The following is a 20,281-nucleotide window of genomic DNA, read 5'->3' as shown; positions in this document are numbered from 1 at the left end:
AAAAATAACTTCAGCACCTCTTCAGTAATAATGATGAAACTGGTATTAACTGAATGGCAATTATGGATTTTTAACTCTAATTCACAGTAAACCAGCAAGCCATATGTTTAAAATCCAACCAAAAATCATTTTGTTTTGCTGCGTGTCTCACCCGCGTGTGAGAAGTTGCGAGATCTCGATTTGTACAAAGAGGGATATAAGCATTACTTGCCGGAGGAACACAACTGAAGCAGAGAGAGAAGGCGTCCTAATTTATCCTTAAAGATACCTGATAGTATTATTTATATAGGTAGAGGAAATATATACACACACACACATATATACACGTATATGTTTTTGGTGGTAATGAGAATGGCCCCGCAGAACGCCGACTCGGAATCTCTGCAAGTTCAGGAGTTTCCTGTGCCCCTGCCGGATCTGCAGAAGCCGGGAAGCGCGGATACCCACGATGAGACCATCAGCGAGGGGTCCATAGACCGGATCCCCGTGCGCCTGTGGGTGATGCACGGGGCCGTGATGTTTGGCAGGGAGTTCTGTTACGCCATGGAGACGGCGTTGGTCACGCCGATCCTCTTGCAGATTGGTAAGTGCCGTCCGCGCTTCTGCCTGGTCCTTAGCACCGAGCGCGGCGTTCGCCGTTTGGACACACCAGCGGACGTCAGCACGCGGACCTCGTCGTGTGCACTGGGAAGTGTTCAAGAGCCCTGGAGGCCAGCATCCTGTCTTTGCTGCCCTCCACCTCCTGGCCATTTTTTCCCTCCCGTTCTGGGCTGGGGCTGGGGTGGCGGGTGGGCCTTGCATGGCGACGAGGAGGTACCTGTTTCAGCAAGGTGGTAGTCGAGCGCCTGAATGTATGCAGTCAGCTTCGGTACGTTCTTCTCCCCGTGTGCCTGTCTCCCCTGCGGTACCTCCTGCCCCGCTCCTGCCTCCCGGACACGGTCACCAGCCGGGTCCTGCTGTGGCAGGCCAGGGAACCTCCCTGACTCTCCCTTAGCTTCCTTCCTGAGAAGGGGAGGGTGACTGCAGACCGTCCCCTGGCTGGGCACAAGGCGAGTGTTTGGAACAAAGCCTGGCCTAGAAAACCCTGAGTAACATGGTTTTTTATTACCAGCTTCTTGTTGTTGACGACTTAAATCTGAGTTTCGTGTGGACTAGAGGTGGCTGAATGACGGGCATTTCCAGAAATACTGGAGTTTACGGAGTTACTCAGTGAGCATTACGGAGCCCCGTATGGAAGAGCCTGCATCCCCTCCGGATTACATGTCGGTGTTTAGTTTTCCCTGTTGTCTAAGGAAGTTTGAAAATCTGCAGGTTCCCAGCCCCTAAGAGTTCTGGATAAGGGGCCGAGCTGTTTAAAATCTTCTGTTTCATTCCAGAATTCCACATGTGCGTAGTATCTGCTTATTTTGGTTATTTTAGGAATGTTTCTTTCTCCAAACATAATGCTTCCTGTTCGGTGAGCGCTCACCGCTCTGTGGATCCGTTAGTGAAGTGCAGGGGTCTGACACTCGCCACGTTTCCTTCGGTTATGAATGGCGCCATCATCAGAGAGCCGACTTCGGCCGTGGCAGGTGTGCTTGTGATTATTTCAGGTCGCCGTGGTCACGGGACGCACCCCTGCATCTTCTCAGCACATTCATTTCTTCTCTCCGTCCTGAGGTTACTGTCCTGCCACACGTTTTTCTGTTGGTAATCCCGTGCTTTGTTGTGCATCTTTAAAGATGCCCTGAGACGGTTTCACGAGACCTCGGGCTCGGCTGAGAGCTCTTCGGGAGAGTTGGGGATGGTGGAGCATGAGCGATGCGGGTCACTCCTGTTCTTTCATCTCTGTACTTGTCTCTGCATTTCTGCTCTCACGTTCCATACCCAGGAAGGTATGCCAGCGGCCCGAGTGTGGACAGGATGCCACGTCTCTGCCCGTGCGGCCTCCCTCTGGCGGTGGAGGCAGGGGAGTGACCCGACCAGCTGGAGCCACTTCCTGTGAGCAGGGGGGAGCAGTGTGGCCGCAGACTCTCTGAGGGGGACACCCTCCTTGTGCGGGGGGCTCTGGGTGACAGTGTGGAGAGTGAGCAGAGGGCACTCGGGGAGACAGGCTTGGCAAGTTTAAGAAACGAAGACTGGCTTTGTGGCCAGACCTCAGGGAGTCCAGCGGCAATTCACTTTACCAGACATTTATTTATTTATTTTTGGTCCTTCGGCATGGGAGGACTCGGGTTTGGCACCACAGCTGAGGTCATTACAAATGCAGTCATAACCGTAAGTGGGGTGGTTACGGTTAGAAATAGAGTGCCGTTATCCAGTTTCTAGACGACCTCGTGGTTATGGTGACAAATACGGAATACAGAAGCTCTGGTGATCGAGAAATAGGTTGTTCTAGAAGTGCAGATCTGAGGGTGTTACCCCCCAGATTTTCTTTGTGGTAGGTTATATGTATTAAGGCTTAAAACCCTGGCACTAACAACTCTTTGCAATGTTTTACTTTATAGGTTAAGAGTCTCAACTTCTATACAACTTAGCACGTTTCCTGGTTGGGGTTTGAGTATTTAACGTACTACGTGAGTCTAGTATCAGGTTTGGATAATCTGGGATAATAAACACGAGTATTTTACTACAGAGCATAAATGCGTATGCTGCGTAGCGACGGAAGCTTTGGAAAGTCGTGGGTGTGTTGGCTGCGTGCACACCTCCACGGGTACTGACTGTCGGGAGTGGGGCAGGGTGCCTAGAGCCGGGATCCAAGGACATGCTCACCTTGTGTGTGTGGCACTCGGGTGACACTGCAGGGCTCCCCAGGGAAGAGGCCTTTAAGAGCTAGGTGTTACCGTCAGCACCTTTCTTGACCCAAAATGGAGCTTCCTCGTGGCCCTGGGATGCCCTGGGTACACCTGCTTCAGTTGGGGGCCCCCTGAAATCGAGTGGGGGCCAAACGTCTCCAGTGGCCCAGTTGACCTGCTGAGGAGAGAGATGGGCATCGTGAAAACTTGGGAAGTGTCTGGCGACACTGCTTCAGCATACTTGGCGGTGAGCTGTTTTGTTGTCCTGACAGGTGCAAGCGATGGGTTTTGCCGCAGCCTTGCCCGGTCTGTGGTCCTAAAGCCACCCGTTAGCACAGGGGCCATTTGTCTTTCCTGTGGCTGCTGGGCTGTGTACCACGCAGAGCTGGTAGGTGTCGGGCGATTTCAGCTTCTGTCCCCCCAGCCCTCTGCACCGGTCTCTAAACTGAGCCCGGCCCTCCCTCTATCTGGCCTTGCAGGTCAGTGGTGTTGGAGGACCCTAGTGAGTCACACGGCCTCTGGACACAGCAGGAAGACATGGCACCCTTTGTTCCACAGCCTCCTGGCAGGAGGACAGATCAGGCAGAGGTGGCTGGGTTCAGAGGATGGACTGTGTGCAGGGGCCTCCAGGGGAATACTGATCCCGATGCTTGTGGGAATCTTCGCTGGGGTCCCTAACACAGCATGGAGATGGGAGAGCTCATCCCTTCCCTGCTGGCTGGCCGCTGTGCGGAAGGCCCGGTTGGCAGATTCGGAGAGTTCTGGAGTCCTCTCTTAGGGAGATGAAGTATACACCGTGACGAGGAATGACCTGCCACGTGGTCTTGGCAGACATGAGAGGGGGTGAGCTGTTGAGCTCTTGCCATCTCTGGGGAGCCAGGCCCCATCAAGGGGACCCCAGAGCATGCCTCAGCACCCAGCGGCTGCCCCGATTTGCCAAATCTCCCCATCTTGGGCACCCTGACCTTCCTAGGTCTTTTAGGATTGACATAATTTTGTGGCATACTGAAGAGTGGTGGCTTTTTAAAAAATGGACATTCTGTTTAGTTGGAACAGTTATTTTGTAATGCGTCAGTAGACTCTGCCCAGTTTCTGAAAGCTGGCCAGCCAGATGTGCTTGGCAGATGTTGGGTGCTTCAGGAGACGGTCCCACAAGGACTTGGATCCTCTCTTGGGAGAGGTTCCCACTGCCTAGTCTGGGACCCAGCAGCCTGCTGTATACGCTCCAACTCTTCGGCCACGTTTTAGGGTACATTAAGCAATGACAATGGGGACCCGTATTTTGGTTGAAAGTCCCCTTCCCAGGGTGTGTATGTGTGTCAACTCGGCATGGGGATGGTGGTGCCCGGGCCTCGCAGGTTCCAGCGGAAGGCAGTGTCACCAGTCTTCCTGGCCTACCTGTGAGCTGAGTGGGAGTGACTGCGTCAACCGGCAGGTGCGTAGCCCCAAACTGGGCCAGGTGCCCTGTCACCTGGGGCACCTGCCACACACCGTGGATCTCCAGCAGGTGACAAATACTCCAGCAGGTAATTTTCGTTCTTGCGAAAGTTTTCTTCCTGGCTCCTGGTATGGTGGAGTATGGTGGTCTGTTCTTGGTGCTGGATCCCACAACTATAGTTGCAGCTTTTTCTTTTTTTTTTAAGATTTTTAATTTATTTATCAGAGAGAGGGAGTGAGCGAGCATGAGTGGAGAAGGGGCAGAGGGAGAGAGAATATCCAAGCAGACTCTGCACTGAGCAGAGAGCCCAACCTGGGGCTCAGTCTCATGACCCCAAGATCATGACCTGAGCTGAAACCAAGAGTCAGATGCTTCACTGATTGTGCGCCCAGGTGCCCTGTGCAGCTTTTTCTTCTTGTGCTGAACGTGCTTTGTAGGCACGAAGTGTCGAAATGCCCTGACCGGGACCCAGCCCACGCATGGTGCACTGTCGAAGTCAGCTGGGCTGGCCTGTTGCAGTCCTTGGTTGGAGAAATTAAAAAACAATAATAATTCCAGAATATACTTGTTTTATTCTGTAAATTCTGTTCGTTGCACAAGTGGGATCGTAAGGAAGAACCCGGGTCCTTCAGTTGTCCTCCCTACTTGTCATTCGTAGCCATGCAGGTTGGTTGTCCTTTCCCAGTAGACACAGGTCTTGGGGGTTTATTTTTGGTTGCACGCTGGTCTTCGTGATCCTCAGCTAAGTGTTGCGTGTGATGACGAGCAGACTTGGCAGGACTGGTCTGTTTCCGTGCTTTGGGGATGACGGAGCTCATCTGTCTTCATGTCACTCTGGGAAGGACAGGGCCTCGCTGCCTCCTTTCTCCTCAGACCCTGGAGCTGACCTTTGCTGTCGGCTTGGGCCGTTGCTCTGCGGCATCTGTTAGGGTGTTCCATTGTCAAACTGGTTCCTCAAGAGGAAAAGTTTTGGTTAGTGCCAGTTTAAATCCAGACAGTCTAAAGTGTGCGTGTGTGTGTGTGTGTGTTGCATTCGAGTGAAGTGTGCACTCCCTGACGCCCAGGTAAGTGTAAAGTGCACCCCAGCACCCGTGGCCACCCTCCCCATGGGAAGCTCGGGCACAGGAAAGCTGTCGTCCCTGCTCTACCTGACCAGGTGGGGACCTGAAGTCAGGTGTCTCGATCCCAAGTGACCGCCTCTTTTTCTGAAAGGAGCCTGTAGACTAGAAGCGAGTGTCATTTCTTGGGGCTGGAAAGGATGCTGCCAAATTTGCTGGGCCCAGGAGGCGGCAGATGAGGTGGACGGGTGGTGGTGGGGCCGTGTCTTTTCTTCCTGGCTGTGGGCCCCAGGCCTCTAGCTGGCTGTAGAGGCATGGAAGGGACACCGTGCTCCATGGAAGATGCCTCCAGCAGTCCCTGAGTCCTTGGAGCAGGCCTAGCTTAGCCCGTAGCCTGCGCCCGCCGCTCTGAACCCTTGCTCACAGGGGAGGCTGTCTTTAAATTTAAAATTGATTTTTCTTTAATAGGTAGCATTTCCACCAACGTCAGAATTCAAAAGTCCCAACTGTTCGGATGGTGAGATTTCCATCCCTCTCTTGCCGCCCACTTCCAGGTTCCTCCCTAGAGGCAGCCAGTTTCTTGTACCTCCTTCCAGAGACTTCCTACAGACAAGACACAAGACAAGTGGCTTTGTGACTTGTCGGTGTCCCCAGTAGCAGCTCCTGCAGAGCATCCAGTGCAGATGAGGATCCCGATTCCAGGTCAAAGCAGAAAGCCCGTCTGTGCTGGCATCTCTGGTGCCTGCTGGGTGGTCCCAGCTCCGCTCTGGCTGGTCCCCTGTGCCTTCAGAGTCCCTGCCCATCCCTTCCTCTCCTGTCTCCTCCCCCAAAAGGGTCCGGTGAAACCTTTATATTTTGTCTGACAGTTTCTTACGCACTGGACCCCCATCCCATGTATTGAACAGATCAGCTTTTGGAGGGGACTTTTAAAACTGTGCTCAAAGATTGGAATAAAGGAGATCAGAGGGGGCACCTCCAAGTCCGGGTTCCAGGTTTGGTTTTGTTAGTGCCAAGGCGGCTTCAGCCCTTCTCCAGAGAAGATGCCTCCTGGGACCGCCTGCCTGGGTGGTCTGAGGGCAGAGGGGGGCCTCCTGGCCCCGGAGGTGAGCTTTCCATCAGTGCCGAGTGTGGGCCTGTGCGCGCAGGGGATCTGGTGGTGGTGAGCATCAAGTGGACACGTGGGGTCACTCTTCAAAGAAAGCCTGTGGAAGCACCTGCCCCTGAGCCCTGGAGCAGCCCTTCCTAATGAGCAGACACCTCTCCTGGGCCTGGTCCCATCCAGCACCCCTTCCTTGGGAAGGAGAAGTCCGTCCGCTCCCCACCCCGCCCCTGGTTTCCTCTTGGTTCAGGGTGTATCCTCCAGGGAAAGGAAAGGAAAGCCATATAAAAGAATAGAGGCTGCCTTGTTGTGGTCTCTCAGTTTGACTGACTAACGAATGAGAACTGGGTTTATCTTTATAAGATCCTAATTCATGGGGAAAGTTCGATTTCAACTTGTCTGCTTCATCCAGGATGCAGGGTAAAGTTTGTGTGCATTTGGTGCATGTCTATTAAAACAAATCCAGACTTTTCCCCCTTTCCATTTCAGCTTAGTGTGAACCAGGATTCCTAGGCTGTGATGTGTTGTTACTTGAAGCGCACCTTTTCTTCCTGTGGGCGAAGCCTACCCTTGAACAGCCTGCCTTAAAGAAAACATTCGAAGTATCTTAAGGGCTCGTCACTTTGCTCCACTCCCTGGATTGTTCAGGGAGGGGGATGTTGCAGGCCAGGCTGGCAGGGGCCTCGAGGTGAATCCTGCATAGGATCCGTGCCCTCTGCGAGGAGTGGGGCTGGGGGTGGGGGGGGTGGGTGGCCGGCCCCGCCCTTGCCCTGCAGTCACTCCGTGCTGGTGCGCCTGACTCTGTGGATGGTGGATGGTGGGAAGTCCGCAGGGGAAGTCCGCAGGGCGCAGCACCTTGTGAGCACAGTCTCTGTGAGGATTGGGAAACAGGGTCACGCTGCATCCGAACTGGAAATGCATCTGGTGACTCAGCGTGTGCGTGCATGAACTCCACAGGTGCTCCGTCTCTGAGCACAGGTACATCTCCTGCACTCTCCTGGAGGGAGCGTGGGTGGTGTGACCGGGTGACCTGTTCTGAGGTCAAGGTATTGTTTTTCCTGCAAGATGCCTCTAACTCGGAGCTTCCAACGCGTGTGTTGAGATCTGGGCAGCAAGGGCTGTATGGTGTTACTGTAGCTCGCCTTGCCTGGGACGTGGCAGGGGTACTTTTTGCAATTCAAATGCTTCTGACGTCTTTCTAGGAGTCCCCTTTGTGTACAGTGACGCCGTCAGAAGGGTCCAGTGAAACCTTTGTATTTTGTCTGACGGTACTGGTCCTCCAGGGCCTTCTGCAGATAGCACCCTGCGTTGGTTTTCCTGTTTTGAGAAAGCAGACCCAGCAGCTAGCTACCCCGTTTCCTCTGGGCAGGAAGCATCCCCGAGGCGCACGTGCCCCGCTGTCTCAGTATCTGCCACGCTGAAGTGGGCCCCACAGAAATCCACTAGGGCCCTGCTCACCTTGGGACCCAGACAGTTGAGCCCAGGGACATGAGATGAGTTGCCTCCGATGCCTGGCCTCTTGCTTCTGCTGAGGTGTGGCTCCCCTGGTTTGCAGAAGGCACACAGGCTGGGGCAGGAAGGGAGTGGCGTCATTGCAGGGAGATTTCAAAGAATCAGGTGGCCGTGTTAGCCTGAAGAAGCCATAGCTCAGGAAGGCTGGAGGCCTTGTCCCTGAATGCCAGGAAAATGGGCAGGTGGCAGAGGCGTGAGCTGTGCCTCTGGGGCCCAGAGCCCAGGAGCAAGGGACAGATCGCCCCGCTTACAAGTGACTGTGCACCCGTTACCCACGCTGAGGTGATGCCCTCTGGCCCCTGGACACGGGAGGCCCACCCCTCAGGCAGCATGAGGACCCTCCGTGACACGGTGGCCAGGGAAGCCCTGGGCAGTGTGTGGGAACCTCCCCTGCACGGAGGGGGTCATTGTCTTGGCCGAGAGCAGTTGGGAGTTTTTGGATTTTAATTCTGTATTTTCCCTCTCCTGGTTTTTCTCTAGCAGCCGAACATCAGGCCGGGCGTGGCTGCCTCCCCTGCAGGTGGCTGAGGCTCCTTATCTAACAGTTCTTCCAGGATCAGGTGGCTGAGGCCCTACAAGCCTGGGGAAGTTTTATCAGTAGGCTCTCTTGGGTGGGTTTCCCCCAGGACCCACCGTCCTTCCTGGTGCTTGGCTTAGCCCTTATCTTTGGTTGCTTGTCTGCAAGGCCCCAAGGGCAGGGGCGTGACTGCCCTGTCCCCACGGTCTCCTGGGTATTGTGCCTGGTTTTGGGGGAGGCGTGCTCAGACTGCTTCCAGCTGGGCTGTGGGGCACGATCGTCTAGTGGTTGATCTTTCCCCGTGTGGGGAGCACTGGGCTCAGTGCCTTCCCCCCCGCTGTGGGAGCTCCATAGAGTGAAGAGCCAGGTGTACCCAGCAGCATGGGCCACAGGGCTGGGCCTCCAGGCTGGAGGTACTGAGTGGGGGAGGGGATGGTAAATGGCTGAAATTGGACGGTCCCTGGAAGATATGCGTCTCAGTGAAACAGTCCAGATGCAAAAGGACAAATCCTGTATGATTCCACTTCTTTGAGGGACCCAGAGGCATCAGGTTCGTAGAGACCCAAAGTGCAGTGGTGGGACCTGGGGAGGGGGAATGGGGAGTCCATGTTTCATGGGGACAGTCTCGGTTTTGCGAGATGAAAGTGTCCTGAGTGGACTTGGATGATGGTTGTGCAGCCACGTGAATGTATCTGATGTCCCCGAACTGCACACTTAAAAATGGTTGAAGTGGCCAATTTTATGTCATGTATATTTTACCACAATTCTCGATATGTGAAAAAAAAAAGGATGGGCCCCACAAAATATCCAGCTTAAACACTGGATTTCCTGCTGACACGAGACTAAGGAAGCCCGAAGGGTGCCACGTGGCCCGGGCTTGGAGTCAGCAGACTGCCCGCCCTTGTCCAGCGGGAGAGAACTCTGCAGCCCGCAGGCATGGTGTCCAAGCCCGGGAGTCCTGCCCCGAAAGCCCACCGAGGTCAGGGGACCCTCACTGCGCCTCCAGAGCACCGTCGGCATTGACCGGACGACAGGCAGCATGCCAGGAGGAGAGGCACACACTTAGGCGGGAGTTTGTCAAAACCTCCTAAATTTTGACCAAAATAATTGAAAAAATCCGTGTTAGACTGTTTTGTTTGGATTGGGAAGTCTGGATTTCCTTGTGTTTCAGATCATTGTATTTTAGAAACAATGAAATGTCAGCTGTAGTCCTTTTTCCCAAGGAGTTACGAAGCCTGTTATTCTTCCATCAAGCACTGACTGAGCACCTACCTGCTAGGTGCTGGGCACAGTGCCAGGTGCAGCTGCTGGGTTTAGAGTGGAGATGGAGAACGGGGCATACGACCAGAACAATTGGCTGGGGTGCTGAGGTGTGGGAGTCAGTGCGACTGCAGAGCCCTCGGTCCAGGGATCAAATGATTCCAGATCAGGGAAGGCTTGCAGGGAGGTTATCTAACCAATAAGCCGGCCTCGAGGGTGTGCCCCGTGCTGTGGGCTCTGCCAGGACCTGGGGGAAGGTTGTGATTGATGGTTGGGAGAAGCAAGATTGGGAAGGACAGTTACAGTACTAGCTGTTGGCTGCTGTTGAACTCGAGCATGGGAGCAGCGAACAAGGTGGAAGGCTATCCACCTGGGCGCAGGAAGGGGACCGGAAGTCAGGAGGCTGTGTGTGTGGAGGAGGGCATGCTGGGCCTCCCTCTTGCAAAGAGTAAGTTGATGTCAGTGAGTGAAGTAAGGGTGAGTCAGCACATTGTCCCAGGGAGAGGTGTAGGGGAAAGTGCGGCCTGGCCAGTGGAAGAAGGGCAGGAGCTTGCTGCAGAGTGGTGTGAGCAGAGATCTGGCCTCTGGTAGGCAGGGATCGATCATAGGAGGTGTTACGTGCCACTCTAAGGAGGTGATTTGCAGAGAAACCTGGGCAGTTGTGCTTTTTTTCAATCTTGAGCATTGGTAAAGCAACAGGTTTTTAGAAGTCTTAATAGTAAGCAATGTACTGTAGCAGTTTCCAGACTTACCAGATTAGTTTGCAGAATTGTGGTGACCAAACATGAAGCACATGCACACTTGATTAAAGAAAACAGAAAAAATTATGTCAGTTATTCCTGCAGAAAAAGCTCATTTAACTGATGATGAAAGCCAAAAATGAGTTAAATAAATTGTAACAAAATATTACGAATATGTGTTGAAAGGGTAAGATAACCAGGCAGCCCAGACACCTGAGTGTCTGCATTTGGGGTGACCTGTGGCACCTTTGTGCTCCTGCCCTCAGGTGAGCACGGCCAGGTGGCTTCCTGGCTCCCTCCAGAAGGGTGGTGTTCAAGGCATAGTTCCAAAGGCATCACTGTGATTATTTAATATTTTCCGTAAACATGTATCAGAAATAAAATTAGAATCCCAGAGAGGTTTTTTCAATGATAAACTTTAGAGCAAATGCTCTCTTTTATCTTAAAAACAATCGGTGTAGAATGTGTCTACCCGCAAAATATTTTCCAGATGATAGTAATTTTGTCATAAAAAAATCAACCATTTAAATCTTAACATGTTTTGATGTGTACAAAACATGTACACACATAAATTATGTAAATAGTAGGTCAATAGGATTTGTCTTTGGGTGCAGTATAGGTCGTCTGCTCTCCATTTAGGTGAAGAATGGATACGGATGTATCTGAGTGTGAAGTATTTTGGGAACATCCCAGACAGTAACTTTAAGACACTTCAATTTAACATTGAGAATCTGGAGTAGCTGTGTTAGAAGTACCGTATCTGGCCGGGGGTGGGTCGCAAAATGGAAGACGGGGGACCTGGAAACCCGAGTTTCAGTTTGAGGTGGGAGGGGCTGGACTGGGGGGAAGTCCGGGTTGGGCCCAGGTGAATTGGCTTGGACAAGACCCTGGGCCTCGGCAGAAAGTGGCCAGAGCCCTGGAGGGTCCTGCCAGCAGGAGGTAGGCTGGGCGGAGGGGGCGGGGTGGTCTGACCTTGCATCAGTTCAAACCAAATTATGTTCTGCTTGAAGTTCCTTTTAGACATACACCTGCTTACATTTTGCTGTCATTTAAGAGCATGACTAAGGAGAATTGCTGCCTGTTTTGATGGTAATTGTTTGGACCCAGCAGCAGTTTTGTGCTGTGCCCCACACTCTTCCTCTTCCCCTGGGCCAGCCCCGGGGAGGCCTGAGCTCTGAACACTTCCCCATTCTCACACCAAGCCCCCCCCCCACCCCCCGCCCCGCCCCGCTGCCCGCTGCCTGTTGCTGGTGCAGACGGCCCCGGGGAGCGTTCACAGGGCTAGCAGAAGGCCTTTGGTTCCCCATATTCATTCCCTCACCTTGCTAGATCGTGACAGCAAAGCAGAATGTAACCACAGCCCAGCCGAATTTGCAGGCTGGCTAGATGCAGCAGCGTTGCGGGTTGGAGGGGCTGTTCTCTGTGCCGCTGTGACTCGACACTTGGGAATTTTATATTATTATTATTTTAAAGATTTTATTTGAGAGAGAGAGAGAGCATGAGTGGGGGAGGAGGCAGAAGGAGAGCGAGAAGCAGGCTTCCCGCGGAGCAGGGAGCCCGATGCGGGGCTTGATCCCAGGGCCCCGGGATCATGACCTGAGCCGAAGGCAGCCCAACGACTGAGCCACCCAGGCGCCCCCTGACACGCAGGATTTTTAAATGGGCTCCTGGGCACCTGCTGAAGCTTACTTGCTCACCTGCACGAAGAGGGGAGTGGTGTCCAGGCGGAGTAGAGGACACCTGACTGGTGTGGGGTGGGACCCTGGGCCACGCCCGGCTCTCACCTCCATGGGGCTGGTGAGCAGAGCCTGAGTGTGCAGGTCCCCTTTGCTGGGAGGGGAGGCGACCCGAGCCCTCCTGTCCTCAGGGAGGGCACACCAGCGTTTAGAGGAGGGGACACACTCTTCAGCTAGTTCTACGGCCACCACGAGGACAGCCGCTGGGAACCTAAGCTGCTGGGAGGAAGGTTCAGAGCTGAGCCCGGTATGGTGAGTGGGCCAAGGAGTACCAGCTCTCCTGGGTCATGAGGCCACTCTGTCAGAGCAATCACTTCAGGCCCTAGTCATGGCCGCGTGGAGGGGAATTTTCTAGAGGCAAGCCGTCGGTCTGATCGGGACCAAGGGCTCAGATAGAGCCGGCATGTTTCCTGACTGGTTCTGGGAGCCTCTGGGAGCCTTTCGTGGTGAACGGCAGGTGCTGGTGGGGAGGCCAGGTCCCATGGGACGCTGAGGGTGATAGCAAAAGGCAAATGTCACAATGGGGAGGGCCCTCACACTAGAGCATGCCTTCCACACTGGCCCTGGGCCTCACCTGCTACCTTTCAGTCCCCCTGAAGGTCCCGGGCGAGGCTGTCCTGTGTGGGATGCAGTTTCCTATGGTCTTTTTCTTCAAAGCAGGCTGCCTCCTGCTTGTACTGGGCCTGAGGCTGCAGCGATGCTGCCGGGGGGCCGGGGGGCCGGGGGGCTGGGCCTGGACTTGGACTGCTGGAGAGGGCCGCAGAGGGCACGGTGGCCATCCTCGCTTCCCCGCCTGCGAGCTCGACGTATGGGCCTGTGATGATGGTGCGTGCCAGCAGCGGGCTGCTCTCGGGGACCTTTGGGGTACTTTTCAGCCTCCTGTGAGCTGCCCAAAACAACTGTTTGTTGAGAGCATCTTGTCCCAGCCGTCTGTCTCCGCCTCGAGCACCACAGCTTGTTTCAGGCAGCCCTCCCTGTTCTGCAGTCGGGGGGAGCGGGGCTCCGGGAGGTGGTGGACCGGCCTTGGCATCCTCCCTGGGGCAGGTGCCCGCCAGTGTGCCTGGTCCCCGTCGTCCGCCTATCTCCCTTGCAGCATCCCCACCTCATGGTTCTGCCGGTTTCTGCCAGAAACCAAGGAAGGTGTCAGTGTCCACATTACCTGGGCACGGAACTTCTTAGGTGTCTAATTTCACCAGGAGGAAGAGGTTGTGGAGCCCCAGTGGGGGGTCCGTGAGGTCTGTGATGGAGGATCTGAGAACATGCTCGGGGGGAGTGGTTCCAGAGGGGGGCTTGGCTTCAGCCCTGCTCCTCTAGGCTCCCACGCCTGGCATTTCTCGCCGTCATCAGGACTGTCTAGGGGCTGCCCTCAGCCGTGTTTGTGCCTCGAGGTCCGTCCTGTGGGGGCGTGGGCCCTGCCAGCCAGTGCCAGGCGCCTGAGCGTCTTCGTGTGCGCCTTCCGGATGAAGGGCTGGGTGCTCGCGGGGGGCCCGTGTTCTCTCGGGGCACGTGTGACATATGTATGTGGGAGCTTTCTGGTCCAGAAATCAAGGGTTGTGCTTCTCGCCTCCCAGGGAGGATGACTTCAAGGAGTGGGCTACGACCTGCACGTGTGGACGGCCGGCGAGCCAGCTTTCACGGGTCCCCTGTTTACTGAGAGCACATGGACGCCCAGAGAACTTTCTTTGATCGTGTCATTGAGCTGTTGGGTTGTCCTTCCAATGCTTTAAACTCCGTGCCTACTGAAAGCTTGACAGCACTATGGCCCCAGTGACGCAGGGAGGGACGCTCGTGTGTGGAGCAGCCCACGTACCCGGGGCTGAGCTGTGTGCACGTGTCGTCTTGTGGAACCTTCAGAGGGCTCACCTCTGTCAGCGTGTCCTCGGCCTCCGGCTGCAGAGCCCACTTGGCCCTCTGGTGCTCAGTGGGGCCTAGCCCCATCTCCTGGGGCTGGAGGCTGCTTGCACCCCCTGTGTGCTGGAAAGGCTGCTGGGGTCTGGGCCATGGGGCCGCCGCCTAGTGGGAGGCATGCTGCTCTCCTCTCCCCAAGGATTTGTTGAGGGCCTTCTGCGGCAGGCGGTGGAAATGCCCTGGCAGACGGTAAAAACAAATAAGCAAGACGGGCCGAGATGGCGATTGGCGCCATGGCAGGAATGTCTGAATGATGAAGGGAGCCACCCCTGCAAAGATTGGGGAGGGGGGCTTCCATGCAGACACTGGGGTCCGTCAGCCTAGGAACAGAAGGTGGGGGCGGCAGGGTCGCTGGAGCCTAGAAAGGGGTGAGAAAGGGGGTCTGCTGTGGGGCCGGCCCTGCCAGCGGGTTGGGTAGGACCTCGTGGACCTCGTAGGCTGGGGGTTGGGAGCTGTGGCAGCTTGTGAGTCCAGGACATCCACTCATTTAGGGTTTTAGAAGGCTGCTGGCTGCAAACTGGTGGGTGGTGGGAAGACATGGGGAAGCAGGGGACAGTTGGGGAAGTCTGTTCTGTTGCACTCCTGTGGAAGTGCAGCCCTTTTAGGGCACAAAGGAGCTGGAGGCACTGGGGGAGACAGAGGGCGGGGTGGGGTGAGCCGTTCGGGCAGGAGGCCCTGGGGGGCGCAGTGGCGGGGGTGGCGCGCAGAGCTGAGCTCTGGGGCCCGTGGGGTGGGAGGGGACTCTTGGCCTTCCACCAGCATGATTGGGTGGATGGTGGCCTTTTTCCTGAGTTAGGGGACCCCCGAGGGGGACTAGATTTGGAGCTACGAATCAGGGTATAGGTTCTGCACACGTTGAATTCGAAGAATCTTTATCCTCCTCCAAGGCCAGGTCCTCTTGGTGGGCGAGCAGCTGTTGGCTTCTGGAAGCCGTGTAGCTTGAGAGGTGGCCGCAAATTGCAACTGTCCTGACCCAGGAGCTTAGGCCTGGCTGCGGGATTAGCTGCATTTCATGCACTTCGGGAAGCTTCTAGAACCTTAGGCCGAGCGCCTTGTGATTTCTTGTACCGATAAGGTAACGTGGCTGTGCCATCACGAAGATGCTTGCTTGTTGCAGTGTGTACTTTAGAGCTGTGAGGTGGGTGGTTGTGCTGCTGGTTAGGGCGAGAGCAGCTGGTGCTCCAGCTGGCAGGGGCTGTGCTCCTGAGGCGCTTCCGGGAAGGAGAGGGCCCGCAGCAGCTGGGTGCCAGGGCAGTGGGAGGTTCGCGCCCCTGGCTTTCCAGAGGCTCAGTGACCCGCCAAGTGCATCCAGCTGGGCTGTTGAGTCTCCTCCTCCTTTAAAATAGGCGTTGGGGGCCCCTGGTGCGGGGCTGGTGGGCGCTGTGCACGTTTATTCCCTGGAAACAGCCCAGCCTCAGAGCCAGTGCAGGGGCTGGGAAGTGCTTGTTTGACCAGAAGAAAGACCATGCAGAATCCAGAGGTGAGTCTCCTCTGAGGATGTGTGAGGGGTCAGGAATTCAGTGCCCTCCAGTAAGTTTGAAGGACACCGTTTCCAAACTGCTGCCTCTGTTCGGAATAGCGCGTTGTGACGTGGCGCAGTGAGCCCCAGAGAACCCCTTGGGCAAACTTCTTTATCATCCACCCACAGGGAGCATGAACTGACCACTTTGCCCTCTGTCCCTGACCTCGAGGGGACCCGTGCCCCCCCACAGCCCGCCCAGGTGGGGGCTGCACCCTCTGGGTACCCGAGCCCGCTCTTTAGCACTGTGGTGAAGGAGCACACTTGGGGAGCACAGCCTGGGTACTGGGGACGCCCCTGAGAGCAGCCTGGTTGGCGGTGGGCTTCTGGACCTCTGGGAAGGGCTTGTGTACACACACGTGGGGCCTGTTTGTCCTCACCTGAAAATGCCAGTTGCTGCTCCCTGCCTTTCATCCCACTCCCTACCTTCCCGTGGCTCTGGGGTTCTAGAACATTCCGTGCAGGTGGAGAGGTGCCTGCCCCCCTCTGCCCAGTGTAGACCCTCCCTGAGCAGGGGTCCCTTTCCTCCCTGGGGCCATTGCTCTTGAGCTGGTGGCTTCCGCCCAGTGCTGCAGGCCCGGTGGTCCTGTCTGGGGGTGCCTGGGGCCCTTGCCAGGGTCCCCCCCAGGGCTTGTTGATGTATGTTCATCAGAGGTCACGCAGGGCTGGTGGGCCTGTCCGCCAGAGAGCTAGTTCTCATGAGTTAAGCGTTATCATGGAATTCTTGTCTGAGAATACAAACCTATCTTGATGTGGAAGGCTTTGTCTATTGAAAAAAAAGAATGTACGTTCCTATTCCCGGTTCAGATCTTTTGTTAAACATTTATAGGCCACTTTCCCAGTCCCCTGGCTCCCCTCCCCCCACAAGTACCAGTTTATCAAAAAAGCCGTCGCATTGAATGGGAGCTGCCGCGCGTGAGCCGCGTGGTCGCCGCTGCCCGTGACCTCACACGGCCCTCCGACGATGCTGACACACCGAGCATTTCCTGTGAACGGGGAGCCTTCCTGGTCCCACCATTGTTGTTCAGCTTCTGCCTGGGAGAAAACAAAAATCATTTACTACGGGTGGCGTGCTGTTTGTTGAGAGCCGTGCTGGGAAATGCGCTGTCGGAGGTGTCCCAGCCACAGCCTCACGGCAGTGGGGAGACCGGGCTCGCTCGCCCCTGGGGCTGCCTGGGGGACGTGATGGGAGATGCTGATGCTCCTTGCCAACCTGCTGGACAAAGAAAGCCATTGCCCCTTGCCACTTCCGCCGTGCCCAGCTCGGGGGGCCCCCTCCTCCCCGAGGCCACTTAGCTGGGGCGCAGCGGGCTTCCTGCTGGGCCCCAGGTGCCATGACCTGGGGTTCACTTTGGGGAGGACTGGGGAGAACACCACTGAGCTGGCACCGCTGTGGGTCCTGTTTGCTCCTCCCGCGCTCTCCTTCTTTCCTTGGCCTCTGCTCTGTGGGCACTTTTCTCAATGGGTGGACACTTTGGGGTGTCCAGTTGGAGGGGACACATGGGGACAGGAAGCCTGGGAGCTGCCGGGCCTGGTGAGTCTCCTCTGAGGCTGTGTGGTGGGGCAGGATCCAGCCCAGCCTTCCCACCCCAAGTGTTCACATCATGAGAAACCAGCAGAGGCTTCTGAGCACAGAGGGGTGCAGCCGTGGTGTGTCTTGAGGAGACCACCCTGGATATTGGGCAGGGAGGGAGAGGAGTTAGTGGCGGTCAGTTAGAAGGTGGGAGGCCTGACGGGTTGGCAGCACAGGAAGGGGGGCAGAGCTGTGCTGGGGGGTGTGGGGAGCTCCAGGTGGACAGGGAGGCTGGGGTGGGGGGTTCACATGCAGAGCATGAGGCCCACCCCATGGGGAAGAGAGCCCTGCTGGAGTGAGGAGCCAGGCGCGGCCGGGTGCTGGGGGGCCAGGGTGGGGCTCCAGGCACTGCTGCCCAGCGGCGCCTCCATCCAGCACGTGGTTTTGGTGCCCGCGGTATGCCAGGCATGATGCCAGCACTCTGCCCTTATGGGGCTTGGGCTGAGTGGAGCACACGAGGACCAGCTCGGTTGGCGACAGTGGTGGCCCCCAAGAGGGCAGACCTGGAGGGCTGTGGGTTAGGCCAGACCGCCCTCGGTGGAGGGGTGAATGCAAGGTGGGGGGGGGGAAGCTTGTTTGGGGGATTGGCGCTGTAGGAGGGGGACGCACCTCAGCCCACCACATAGTGCATTTTATCTGGGCTGGGGCGAGAGAGGGGCCGGCAACGTGCAGGTCCCAGGCGCTCTGGAGAGCCGGGTGGCTCACCCCCAGCCCATTGTCTCTCAGGGAATAGAGCCTCCAGGGCACATGCCGTGCTCTGTGTCTTGACCTCCGCTTTGCCAAGGCCAGCTGGCGCTCTGTGCGACTAGCCAGCTTGGGTGAGTTGCTGACCCCTGTCCGCGTGGCTGGTTTCCTCATGTGTTTCTAAGATTGGGGTTTGAATCACATGACTGTTCGGTTTCGGTCATGCGCCTGTTCTCGGAAAGGAGTGACAACTTCCCAGTGTTCGTCTCCCCTCCTATGGGTGCTGCGGGCCAGAGGCCATTTGGGCATCTCCGGGATGTAGCCTGAGCGGGGCTCCCACAAGCCCCCACGTGTGGCCCGGTGCTCCTGCTCGGCAAGGCCACCTTGAGCAAGCCTAGCGCAGGAAGCAGCCGTTGGGGCGGGCCGACGTGTGGCACGGGCCTGGGACAGCAGCAGCCCTTTGTGCAGGGCACCCAGGAGCACGCACACCACCTCCCCAGCTCACAGACCCATCAGCTGGTGCTGGACTGGAGCGCGAGCCACAGTGTGAGCACACCTTTGGGCTCAGTTGCCACCACCATGCATTTTCTGGGCGTCCGTTGGGCACAGGGAGCTGTCCAGGGCAGTGCCAGGCTTCTGCCCGTGCTGCCAGCCCTCTCATGGGAGAACAGGAAGCCCTGTTTTCCAGAGGGCCCCTTTGGTGGAGCAGCTTCCTTCCCTGTCCCCTTGACAGCCAGCTTCTCAAGCCACGTCCGTGTTGTGGCCTGTGCTGGGGAAGAGCACAGGCTTTGTCAGCCAGACCCTGCTGGGTCGCCCACTTGCTGGCCTTGAGGACTTCCTAGGGACAGCATCCTGGCCTCACATGAGCCAGGGGCCGGTGGGCCGTGGGTTAGCGGACGGTGGGTCAGGGTCAGGGCATGGCTCACACCAGGCATTGGCCGCACCCAGGTGGTGGTGTGCACTCGGCAGCCAGTCTTCAGATGCTGCTGCCTGGCACGGAGCCTCGCACCTCAGAGAGGCTTACGGTCGTTTGTCCAAGTTGAGGAGGGATTTATGTGCACACAGTTCTCTCGTGAGCAGGCCCGGAGCCTGTCGGTGCTCGGTCACAGCTCTGGGAAGGACTGAGCATGGCCAGAGAGAAGTGCTGGCCACGGTTTAGGCCTCTCCAGCTGAGGCCACGTCTCGAAGGAACTTTTCCCATGCAGCTTCCTCTCTGCCCGTTAGCGCAGTGGGCCTGGGGACTAGAGCTGCTGCCCGTGAGTGTGGTGCGCCCACCACTCAGGGCCTGCCGGGGGGCGTGCACACCCGTCTACGATCGCTGGGCGGCCGCATCGTGGTGCCCAGAGGGTGCTACTCGTCTTGCTTGTCTGCTGGAGCTCTGCCCCTGCCCTCCGTCGACCCCGTCATTCTGCCCTCTTCACCCAAACCCTGGCTTCCTGCCCTGAGGCCCCCACGCCCTGCAGGCGCAGCTGGTCGCCCGAGACTCAGGGGGAGTTGGCAGACTCCAGTGTGGGGCTGCTGCTGGCCCTCTGGCCGTGGAGCCGGTGGCCCACACGAGACCCAACTGGAAGCTGGACGTGCCCCGCAGAGTGATCAATGTGGTCTAGCAGCGGGAGGATGGGGGCTCTGGCGGCAGAGTGCCGGGTTCAAGCGTTGAGTGTCCCTCGCCATCGGTACAGGCAGGTCTCCTCTCCGAGGGTTCAGTCCCTCAACAGTAGAACGGGGACGGTGGTGCAAACCTCTCTGGCTGCCTGTGAGGATAAATGAGATGTGACTGGGCTCTGGACGTTGTCTCACAAGCTTGTCAGTGGAACATCGAGAGATGCCCTGGTGACCTCAGGGCATTGGGGCTGTCCCCTCCACCACTTAGCTACCAGCACCCCCGCACACCCATCACTTACCACGTGGTGCGTGGGTCCCTCTGTCTCCCTGCACAGCTGGCCCCGTCTCAAGTCAGGAGCGTGGGCTGGGGAACTGCTGGCTGTTGCTGAAGGACAGTGGCTACCGAGCACCTGCTGGAGCTACGGCAGGGCACAGAGCACACCTCGTCCCTTTCTTCACGGAGCTTGCGATGGCAGTGAAGCTGCCCAGGAGAGGTGGTGGGGGGTACGGGGTGCGGTGAAGGCGATACTTTGGTCCTCACGGAGCTCTGCGAGGATCGAGTGGAATGATCCCTCAGCATTATTCATTTTGAAAACCACGCAGAAGCTAGGGCACAGCAGCTCCCACCAGAAGAACTTTTCTGCCGTTCACAGAAAGTGAGGGCCGAATGTAAAAACAGCTCCTTGAAGCCACTCGAGAACATTGGAAAGCAGAAGAAGGGAGCGGTGCTGGGCAAGTTCGCATCATTTTATGGCCTTTAGCCTGAAGATGGGCAGCTACGATGCTGGATAGGTGCTGTTACTGGAAGGACCCAAGCACAAAGTTCGGGGCAGAGTTTGAGCCAGGGGAACCCCAAATCCT

The 20,281-nt window shown here is 56.8% G+C and overlaps 1 protein-coding gene across 2 annotated transcripts in view; it reads left to right on the top strand.

Annotated features, from left to right (window-relative positions):
* The first annotated feature begins 225 nt into the window (after positions 1 to 225).
* SLC45A4 (solute carrier family 45 member 4) overlaps positions 226 to 20,281 on the top strand; it is a 33,779-nt gene continuing 13,723 nt past the window's right edge. For both annotated transcript variants that reach the window (XM_021688489.1, XM_021688488.2), the window contains exon 1: positions 226 to 583. In XM_021688489.1, the coding sequence (XP_021544164.1) occupies positions 331 to 583 (253 nt within the window). In that variant the 5' untranslated portion in view covers positions 226 to 330. The remainder of the gene's footprint in view (positions 584 to 20,281) is intronic.

Source organism: Neomonachus schauinslandi, chromosome 4 (genome assembly GCF_002201575.2).
Source record: "Neomonachus schauinslandi chromosome 4, ASM220157v2, whole genome shotgun sequence".
NCBI classification, from domain to species: Eukaryota; Metazoa; Chordata; class Mammalia; order Carnivora; family Phocidae; genus Neomonachus; species Neomonachus schauinslandi.
The sequence above is the reverse complement of the archived record's forward strand: the minus strand, read 5'-3'. Positions and strand labels throughout refer to the sequence as shown.